The following is an 11,182-nucleotide window of genomic DNA, read 5'->3' on the forward strand; positions in this document are numbered from 1 at the left end:
CTTAAATCTGTGAGATACTGATCTGTTGCGAAAAGGTCCTGATATCTGTATCTAAAGCAGAAAGAATGTAGCCTTTGGCGTCGCGCAAGGTGCTTCTACTACTTTTACTACTACTACTACCACCACCACCACCACCACCACCACCACCACCACCACTACTACTACAACAACTACTACCACCACCACCACTACCACCACCACCAACAACACCACCACCACCACTACCACTACTACCAGCACTACTATCACTACTACTTTCACCACCACTACTACTACAACTATTTAACTATTATTTTTGTTGTTGTTGCTCTGTTAAAAGATATCAAGCATGCATGTCATTTCTTTGGACATCTTATTTATATCTATTGTATCAACATACGATCAATTCTAACATTGGCGAGATAATTGTAATTAAGAAATCAAAATTAATTGGGAATGAAAATGTTTATTCAAGTGTCATTATTTTATCGGACTATTTTATTGCAGTTAAGTAAACTATCCCGCCCATTCTAATTCAAGGGCAATAAACCTGTAGACAAACTGTACGTTAACGTCGTAATCTAATCAGTAACGTCTTTCTTACGTCGCAAATTCAGCCGATTAATCATTGTTTTGTTTATCTACTGGTAGTGAAATAACGGATGGACACTGTTTTATCTTTTGATATATGCTTAGGATTACCCTCGGCTATTTCCTCTAAACTAATTTATCAACCGCAGATGGCGGAGTTGTTGTTGAATGATCCATCCTTACACATTTATGGTAACTCGTACCTAAATCCATTGCTCAGATAATCTTAATTCGACAAAGATTAATAGAGAGCAGCAGAACTGTAAAGGGGGCGTTCATTTTACAATCTCTCTAGGAAGTCCATCCATCGGCGTTAGGTTGTGATGAGAGCTATACTCTGGTTCTTTAATGTGTTGAAATGAATTGAAGGCGTTGAAACCATTATCAGCTGATTCTGAGACATTTTTTAAACAGTCAATCTGTGAGAGTGCAGCGCATGAATATCGGAATGTGAATACAACTTTTAACAACTGTTTTTATATTATCGCGCATTTTGACTTGAAATGAAACATGTTCAATTAATGCGTGTCTTTGTCTGATTACCATATCACGGTTCAAGTGTTTGCAAGTGTATGGACATTGAATGTAATAATAATAATAATGAGATGAGTTCAGTTGAGTTGATAGCAAATCGGGACTACACACTAAACTTTTGCAGCGTAGGTTCCGTCTACGCCGTTTATTTGTTTAAAGATATTTCTTGTATATTCTTTGTGTACTATGATTCCTATATATTCGTCTAAATTCTGCATAATCTAAAACTTACAAACAGACCAAGCATTGTGTCGTATGCTTTTACTTCCGTTCAAATATGGACGAGAAAGAAATGTTACCAAATTTTATTTCATGGGAATATGATCATAAATCACAACGAAACAACAACAACAAATAAATAACAAAAAATAAAACACAACTAATGGAAATGTAAGCGAATATGCATTTGTCCTATAAGTATTTAATTTCTACTACAAGTATTTCGAAGCAACTTTTCCCGTGGCGTATGGATGTGAGTAGTAAGACGGAACAGTGCAACTCCTGCGCAAAAGGTCGTCACGTGCTTCTGTCATGTGACCGTAACTTGTCAATGGGGATTGGGGAAAAGATGTCTGCAAGTAGGATGCCGCAAAAGCAGGAGGAAGTGGGATTTCGTCCATTTCCCCGTTGATCTGTCGTTTCCACTTATTTCGTCTGTTTTGAAACCAGATCTTAATCTGGGTTTCGGACAAGTTAAGAGAAGCAGCTAGTCCCGACCTCTCCGCGCTTGACAAGTAGCGTTTCAAGTCAAACGCTGCCTCGAGCTTATACACCTGATTTCTGGAAAACACAGTTCTTGTTTTCTTCTTCTTTGTTTTGAAAGGACTCGGTGATTGGTGGTAACTTTCACCCATAGAGTCTAAGCTTTTATCACTGTGAATAGACGCACCATAATGAACTTCCGGTTCCGGTGTGCTCCGATTGGAATGAAATTCACCATTAGCCTCGATGTGTTTTACGATTTCAGCCGTGTTTTCAGTATTTTCACTACCACTTGTCCTTAAACAGTTGGCTGTTTGCTGGACACATGGAACTGTTCTGTGACCCCAGTATACTGCCGGATGTACGAACGCGTTGTGGCTGGTAAGCGGATGTGGACCGGAGATCATGTAGGGGCTGTGGTGGGCGGACCCAAGCGCGCCCGGAAGTGGCCTGTGAAACGCGTGAATGTTTGAAGTGGCGGTCGGTGAGGGGAACTCATTCTCTGGTGTACTACAGGCACGGGGACGCTCTATGCTCTCTAAAAAATGACAGAAACATATAAACACATTGTTTTCTATCGACAATTCACTAACCCTTGTTTTTACTCTTGAAAATAAACGTTTGTCTGTTGAAAGCTACAGCATGACATGGGCGAAGGCATGCACGTCTGTACTACTAGTATTGTTTTACAATTTTCAATAATAAAAATGTGCTTAAATGTCCCTATATATTTTAACTTAAAACGCTTAAATGGATTTTTGGTCTTGGACCATATGTATGATTCTAAAAAAAACATTTAAATGGTGTTATTGTAACTGCTTACTGAATTCGGATGTTGACATTTTAAAAGTTTATATACGTTTACATATAATTTATTCAGCAATAAATGGTGTTGTTGTATCTGCCTATTGAATAGTTTGTTCTAAATGTTGACTTTCAACAGTTCATACAAATGGTTAAATCACAGTTTGTGAACATAGGGGTAAGCCAACCAACAGTATTTCTTGGAAGTTAGCAACAACAGTTCGTGAATGTAACATTGCGTGTGGAATTTAATCAAACTGAGACATTGAACTTAAACATTCCTCCATGAATTGTGAATGTAGAAGAAGCTTACCGAAATGTGAACATTCGTCTGCCTCCGTGCATGGTGCGTAATGGTGCACTGTGGTCGCGTGCAGGTGGGGAACTCTGGAATATTCTTCTGACTCGCACAACCCATGCGCTGCAGGTCGGGCAGTCGACTCTGTGTTGGTCAATGGCGAAGTTGACCTGTCGTCTGCTAGTGGTGCATTGTCATCTCCTCCATGAAGAATGCGGTTAATGGAGAAACTAAGCGGTTTATTGTTTTGGGTAGGCTTGACCGAACCACTTATCCCTTCAGCTTTTGAAGTCATTTTCAACACAGTTCAACCTCAGTGTTCACAAAATCATTTGAATATTATACTTTTGTGATTCTGAAAATATACTTTACTACAAATTAATTTTCTGACTGTTTAATTCAATATGTCTTGATTACTTAGTTATAAACAAGAACATTTGTCTACGAAGTTAAATATTCAGTCATTTAATACAACTTTCTTCTGTGATGCTTTTGCTAAACAACCATAGCATTTAATGATGACCACATCGGTTTCGCTAAATAATAAATACCAGTTTAGGTGTCAACAATTTGAAAGAATCGTTCTTATCGCAGTTTTGATCGAACCATTCAACCCTTATTTTGAAATGCATTGTGCGCTGATTGGTCATTCCAATTTGCTGGGTGTCGCTCCTTATTAGGCGGTAATTGACAAAATTAGTTATAATAATCAACCATTGATAATTGTCCAAGGCACCAATTAATATCAAATGCTTCAATTAAGTTAATTGTATACAATAAACAAAACAGGGGAAATGGAAGTTTTGACAGGAACTTTTGAAATGTTCCACTGTATCTGAAAGAGAATCTCGAAATGTTTTAGTGTGTCTTAAGGGGAAGTCTTGAGATATGGCACTGTATAATACATACTTTTTTAGAGGAAATTCTTGAAATGTGTCACTGTATCTTATATTGTTTGTTGAAGAGTTCCACTGTATCGTATAGGGAGGTCTTGAAATGTGGCACTGTATTTTATAGGGAAGTCTTGAAATGTGACACTGTATATTATAGGGAAGTTTTGAAATGTGTCACTGTGTTTTATAGGGAAGTCTTGAAATGTGACACTGTATCTTATAGGGGAGGTCTTGAAATGTGACACTGTATCTTTTAGGGGAGGTCTTGAAATGTGTCACTGTATCCTATAGGGTAGTCTTGAAATGTGACACTGTACTTTATAGGGAAGTTTTGAAAGGTTTCACAGTATCTTATAGGGACGTTTTGAAAGGTTTTATTGTATCTTTTAGGAAAGTGTTGACATGTGGCACTGTATTTTATAGGAGAGTCTTGAAATGTGACACTGTATCGTTTAGGGGAGGTCTTGAAATGTGTCACTGTATCCTATAGGGTAGTCTTGAAATGTGACACTGTATCTTTTAGGGGAGGTCTTGAAATGTGTCACTGTATCCTATAGGGTAGTCTTGAAATGTGACACTGTATCTTTTAGGGGAGGTCTTGAAATGTGTCACTGTATCCTATAGGAAAGTCTTGAAATGTGACACTGTATCTTTTAGGGGAGGTCTTGAAATGTGTCACTGTATCCTATAGGGTAGTCTTGAAATGTGGCACTGTACTTTATAGGGAAGTTTTGAAAGGTTTCACAGTATCTTATAGGGACGTTTTGAAAGGTTTTATTGTATCTTTTAGGAAAGTGTTGACATGTGGCACTGTATTTTATAGGAGAGTCTTGAAATGTGACACTGTATCTTATATAGAAGTCTTGAAATGTGACACTGTATCCTATAGGGATCTCTTGAAATGTGGCACTGTATCATATATAGAAGTCTTGAAATGTGACACTGTATCTTATAGGGATCTCTTGAAATGTGGCACTGTATCTTATATAGAAGTCTTGAAATGTGACACTGTATCTTATAGGGATCTCTTGAAATTTGGCACTGTATCTTATATAGAAGTCTTGAAATGTGACACTGTATCCTATAGGGATCTCTTGAAATGTGGCACTGTATCTTATATAGAAGTCTTGAAATGTGACACTGTATCTTATAGGGATCTCTTGAAATGTGACACTGTATCTTATATGGAAGTCTTGAAATGTGACACTGTATCTTATTTGGAAGTCTTGAAATGTGACACTGTATCTTATATGGAAGTCTTGAAATGTGACACTATGTCTTATATGGAAGTCTTGAAATGTGATACTGTATCTTATAGTGACTCTTGAAATGTTCCACTGTACCTTATAGTGACTCTTGAAATGTTCCACTGTATCTTACAGTGACTCTTGAAATGTTCCACTGTATCTAAGAGTGACTGTTGAAATGTTTCACTGTATCTAAGAGTGACTCTTGAAAGCTTCCACTGTATCTTAGAGTGACTCTTGAAGTGTTTCACTGTATCTAAGAGTGACTCTTGAAGTGTTTCACTATATATAAGAGTGACTCTTGAAATGTTTCACTGTATCGTAGAGTGACTCTTGAAGTGTTTCACTGTATCTAAGAGTGACTCTTGAAGTGTTTCACTCTATCTAAGAGTGACTCTTGAAATGTTTCACTGTATCTTAGAGTGACTCTTGAAATGTTTCACTGTATCTTAGAGTGACTCTTGAAGTGTTTCACTGTATCTTAGAGTGACCCACGAAATGTTTCACTGTATCTTATAGTGACTCTTGAAGTGTTTTACTGTATCTTAGAGTGACTCACGAAATGTTTCACTGTATCTTATAGTGACTCTGGAAGTGTTTCACTGTGTCGTAGAGTGACTCTGGAAGTGTTTCACTGTATCTAAGAGTGACTCTTGAAATGTTTCACTGTATTTTAGAGTGACTCTTGAAATGTTCCACTGTATCTTAGAGTGACTTTTGAAAGGTTTCACTGTATCTTATAGTGACTCTTGAAATGCTCCACTGTATCTTATAGTGACTCTTGAAATGCTCCACTGTATCTTATAGTGACTCTTGAAATGCTCCACTGTATCTTATAGTGACTCTTGAAATGTTCCACTGTATCTTATAGTGACTCTTAAAATGCTCCACTGTATCTTATAGTGACTCTTAAAATGCTCCACTGTATCTTAAAGTGACTCTTGAAATGCTCCACTGTATCTTAAAGTGACTCTTGAAATGCTCCACTGTATATTAAAGTGACTCTTGAAATGCTCCACTGTATCTTAAAGTGACTCTTGAAATGCTCCACTGCATATTAAAGTGACTCTTGAAATGCTCCACTGCATCTTAAAGTGACTCTTAAAATGCTCCACTGTATCTTAAAGTGACTCTTAAAATGCTCCACTGTATCTTAAAGTGACTCTTAAAATGCTCCACTGTATCTTAAAGTGACTCTTAAAATGCTCCACTGTATCTTAAAGTGACTCTTAAAATGCTCCACTGTATCTTATAGTGACTCTTAAAATGCTACACTGTATCTTATAGTGACTCTTAAAATGCTCCACTGTATCTTATAATGACTCTTGAACCTTTGAAATTTTTCACTTTTATTTTATAAGGAAACCTTTAATTTTCCACTGTTTTTTATAGGAAACACTTGAAATTGTTAACTTCATTTGACAGTGAACTCTTGAAACTTTTCACTTTTATCTTATTTTGATTTACCGCATTGTTTGGCTTTGGTAGACACGTGATATGATTCTTTTGCAATACGTGATATGTTTGTCTGTCAATGTCACTTTTACACGTTAATGAAATCTTTTAATGAAGATGCTTTCGAATATATTTTTTAATTTGCATGGACTTTTATTTTCATTAATTGTTATTGTTTTAGTGTGAAACCAATACTCTATGCGTCATACATGTACTGTCGTGATATATCGCATGCAATCCTCAAACGTATACTTCTTTTGGACAAATAAAAAAGTGTCTACCATTTATAGTATTAATAATTTTAAATTCGTCTATTTATAGTCTTTCTTAAACAAAATTTAAATTGGGTACAAAGAATACACAGCAAAAGTAATTCTCACTATATATTTATTTCGATTGATGAATTCGTTCTCTGTTTGTTTTCTGAACGAGAGTGAAACAAGGCTTTCCATATAACACAATTTCAAGGTTTGAAACTAGGTAAATACACTGTTATTACTCCAGTTTGATTCATTTTCATCTCATGGCAATCGCTTTTACAGCTACTGGGAGATTTGGTGATTTGTTAGGTCTTAGATACACACAATATCATTTAAGCACATATTTGTTATAAAAAGGGTATTACTGGCAAAACGTTCAAATGTGTTCACAGACATATTCATGTGTTCAGATGCATTAATGACAGTTGGTCTTTGCTCAACTAAGTAGCTATCTGAACTATTTTGGAAACACTTCTGCCAACCAGATGTCTGTGAGTGAGTCATGTAACAATTTGGAGGGGTCGGGGAGGGAATAAAGGGTCGTAGATCAAACAGGGCGTCGCCTTTCCCCGTGAAAGGGCTTTTATTCCTTTCCTTTTCTGACCATAACTAATAAGTGTACTTAATGCATGTATGCTATTCTGATTACTAAATTGACACAAATTAGTGAAATAACACAATACTGTAATATGTTTTCAAATGTAGTATTAGTATTTTATTACGCAAATAGCACTTCATTGTAAAATATTCTTTCTTAATTGTCAGTAAATTGAAAAGCAAGTGAATGTCAACACTTCATTAAATATGTGTACATTTTCAACATCTTTCAAGATTTGGAAATATTGATACTTGTCCCGCGGGTTTTTCTGCGGTTTCCTCCCCATGCAGTAAATGCAAAGGTTTGATGGGGTGCTAACTTTCACTTGCAATTGAGGAAAATGCCAAGATCGGAGTTTAATCACAAAACAATAGGAAGTGTTTAAACTGTTAAGTGATTGATGCTTAAATCTGTGAGATACTGATCTGTTGCGAAAAGGTCCTGATATCTGTATCTAAAGCAGAAAGAATGTAGCCTTTGGCGTCGCGCAAGGTGCTTCTACTACTTTTACTACTACTACTACCACCACCACCACCACCACCACCACCACCACCACTACTACTACAACAACTACTACCACCACCACCACCACCACCACCACCAACAACACCACCACCACCACTACCACTACTACCAGCACTACTATCACTACTACTTTCACCACCACTACTACTACAACTATTTAACTATTATTTTTGTTGTTGTTGCTCTGTTAAAAGATATCAAGCATGCATGTCATTTCTTTGGACATCTTATTTATATCTATTGTATCAACATACGATCAATTCTAACATTGGCGAGATAATTGTAATTAAGAAATCAAAATTAATTGGGAATGAAAATGTTTATTCAAGTGTCATTATTTTATCGGACTATTTTATTGCAGTTAAGTAAACTATCCCGCCCATTCTAATTCAAGGGCAATAAACCTGTAGACAAACTGTACGTTAACGTCGTAATCTAATCAGTAACGTCTTTCTTACGTCGCAAATTCAGCCGATTAATCATTGTTTTGTTTATCTACTGGTAGTGAAATAACGGATGGACACTGTTTTATCTTTTGATATATGCTTAGGATTACCCTCGGCTATTTCCTCTAAACTAATTTATCAACCGCAGATGGCGGAGTTGTTGTTGAATGATCCATCCTTACACATTTATGGTAACTCGTACCTAAATCCATTGCTCAGATAATCTTAATTCGACAAAGATTAATAGAGAGCAGCAGAACTGTAAAGGGGGCGTTCATTTTACAATCTCTCTAGGAAGTCCATCCATCGGCGTTAGGTTGTGATGAGAGCTATACTCTGGTTCTTTAATGTGTTGAAATGAATTGAAGGCGTTGAAACCATTATCAGCTGATTCTGAGACATTTTTTAAACAGTCAATCTGTGAGAGTGCAGCGCATGAATATCGGAATGTGAATACAACTTTTAACAACTGTTTTTATATTATCGCGCATTTTGACTTGAAATGAAACATGTTCAATTAATGCGTGTCTTTGTCTGATTACCATATCACGGTTCAAGTGTTTGCAAGTGTATGGACATTGAATGTAATAATAATAATAATGAGATGAGTTCAGTTGAGTTGATAGCAAATCGGGACTACACACTAAACTTTTGCAGCGTAGGTTCCGTCTACGCCGTTTATTTGTTTAAAGATATTTCTTGTATATTCTTTGTGTACTATGATTCCTATATATTCGTCTAAATTCTGCATAATCTAAAACTTACAAACAGACCAAGCATTGTGTCGTATGCTTTTACTTCCGTTCAAATATGGACGAGAAAGAAATGTTACCAAATTTTATTTCATGGGAATATGATCATAAATCACAACGAAACAACAACAACAAATAAATAACAAAAAATAAAACACAACTAATGGAAATGTAAGCGAATATGCATTTGTCCTATAAGTATTTAATTTCTACTACAAGTATTTCGAAGCAACTTTTCCCGTGGCGTATGGATGTGAGTAGTAAGACGGAACAGTGCAACTCCTGCGCAAAAGGTCGTCACGTGCTTCTGTCATGTGACCGTAACTTGTCAATGGGGATTGGGGAAAAGATGTCTGCAAGTAGGATGCCGCAAAAGCAGGAGGAAGTGGGATTTCGTCCATTTCCCCGTTGATCTGTCGTTTCCACTTATTTCGTCTGTTTTGAAACCAGATCTTAATCTGGGTTTCGGACAAGTTAAGAGAAGCAGCTAGTCCCGACCTCTCCGCGCTTGACAAGTAGCGTTTCAAGTCAAACGCTGCCTCGAGCTTATACACCTGATTTCTGGAAAACACAGTTCTTGTTTTCTTCTTCTTTGTTTTGAAAGGACTCGGTGATTGGTGGTAACTTTCACCCATAGAGTCTAAGCTTTTATCACTGTGAATAGACGCACCATAATGAACTTCCGGTTCCGGTGTGCTCCGATTGGAATGAAATTCACCATTAGCCTCGATGTGTTTTACGATTTCAGCCGTGTTTTCAGTATTTTCACTACCACTTGTCCTTAAACAGTTGGCTGTTTGCTGGACACATGGAACTGTTCTGTGACCCCAGTATACTGCCGGATGTACGAACGCGTTGTGGCTGGTAAGCGGATGTGGACCGGAGATCATGTAGGGGCTGTGGTGGGCGGACCCAAGCGCGCCCGGAAGTGGCCTGTGAAACGCGTGAATGTTTGAAGTGGCGGTCGGTGAGGGGAACTCATTCTCTGGTGTACTACAGGCACGGGGACGCTCTATGCTCTCTAAAAAATGACAGAAACATATAAACACATTGTTTTCTATCGACAATTCACTAACCCTTGTTTTTACTCTTGAAAATAAACGTTTGTCTGTTGAAAGCTACAGCATGACATGGGCGAAGGCATGCACGTCTGTACTACTAGTATTGTTTTACAATTTTCAATAATAAAAATGTGCTTAAATGTCCCTATATATTTTAACTTAAAACGCTTAAATGGATTTTTGGTCTTGGACCATATGTATGATTCTAAAAAAACATTTAAATGGTGTTATTGTAACTGCTTACTGAATTCGGATGTTGACATTTTAAAAGTTTATATACGTTTACATATAATTTATTCAGCAATAAATGGTGTTGTTGTATCTGCCTATTGAATAGTTTGTTCTAAATGTTGACTTTCAACAGTTCATACAAATGGTTAAATCACAGTTTGTGAACATAGGGGTAAGCCAACCAACAGTATTTCTTGGAAGTTAGCAACAACAGTTCGTGAATGTAACATTGCGTGTGGAATTTAATCAAACTGAGACATTGAACTTAAACATTCCTCCATGAATTGTGAATGTAGAAGAAGCTTACCGAAATGTGAACATTCGTCTGCCTCCGTGCATGGTGCGTAATGGTGCACTGTGGTCGCGTGCAGGTGGGGAACTCTGGAATATTCTTCTGACTCGCACAACCCATGCGCTGCAGGTCGGGCAGTCGACTCTGTGTTGGTCAATGGCGAAGTTGACCTGTCGTCTGCTAGTGGTGCATTGTCATCTCCTCCATGAAGAATGCGGTTAATGGAGAAACTAAGCGGTTTATTGTTTTGGGTAGGCTTGACCGAACCACTTATCCCTTCAGCTTTTGAAGTCATTTTCAACACAGTTCAACCTCAGTGTTCACAAAATCATTTGAATATTATACTTTTGTGATTCTGAAAATATACTTTACTACAAATTAATTTTCTGACTGTTTAATTCAATATGTCTTGATTACTTAGTTATAAACAAGAACATTTGTCTACGAAGTTAAATATTCAGTCATTTAATACAACTTTCTTCTGTGATGCTTTTGCTAAACAACCATAGCATTT

At 37.1% G+C, this 11,182-nt stretch overlaps 2 protein-coding genes across 2 annotated transcripts; both read right to left on the reverse strand.

Moving 5' to 3' along the window:
* Positions 1-1,535: 1,535 nt before the first annotated feature.
* LOC128210800 (homeobox protein Hmx-like) lies at positions 1,536-3,203 on the reverse strand. The gene is made up of 2 exons (XM_052915152.1): positions 2,924-3,203; positions 1,536-2,344 (listed from the first exon to the last, which is right to left on the reverse strand). Exons 1-2 carry the CDS (start codon positions 3,201-3,203, stop codon positions 1,536-1,538), a joined length of 1,089 nt encoding a protein of 362 aa, XP_052771112.1.
* A 6,093-nt stretch (positions 3,204-9,296) lies between these two features.
* On the reverse strand, positions 9,297-10,963 carry LOC128210801 (homeobox protein Hmx-like). Its single transcript, XM_052915153.1, has 2 exons — positions 10,684-10,963; positions 9,297-10,105 (listed from the first exon to the last, which is right to left on the reverse strand). The coding sequence occupies exons 1-2, from the start codon at positions 10,961-10,963 to the stop codon at positions 9,297-9,299; spliced, it is 1,089 nt and encodes a 362-aa protein (XP_052771113.1).
* Positions 10,964-11,182: the final 219 nt, after the last annotated feature.

The sequence above is a fragment of the Mya arenaria genome, chromosome 12, assembly GCF_026914265.1.
Source record: "Mya arenaria isolate MELC-2E11 chromosome 12, ASM2691426v1".
NCBI classification, from domain to species: domain Eukaryota; kingdom Metazoa; phylum Mollusca; class Bivalvia; order Myida; family Myidae; genus Mya; species Mya arenaria.

What these genes read in the sequence shown, in the direction of transcription:
- LOC128210800 (XM_052915152.1), bottom strand. Translation starts at nt 3,203, where the DNA reads ATGACTTCAAAAGCTGAAGGGATAAGTGGTTCGGTCAAGCCTACCCAA. An exon ending in AGACGAATGTTCACATTTCG is followed by an intron (nt 2,345 to 2,923) that starts GTAAGCTTCTTC and finishes GTCATTTTTTAG; the next exon opens with AGAGCATAGAGCGTCCCCGT.
- LOC128210801 (XM_052915153.1), bottom strand. Translation starts at nt 10,963, where the DNA reads ATGACTTCAAAAGCTGAAGGGATAAGTGGTTCGGTCAAGCCTACCCAA. An exon ending in AGACGAATGTTCACATTTCG is followed by an intron (nt 10,106 to 10,683) that starts GTAAGCTTCTTC and finishes GTCATTTTTTAG; the next exon opens with AGAGCATAGAGCGTCCCCGT.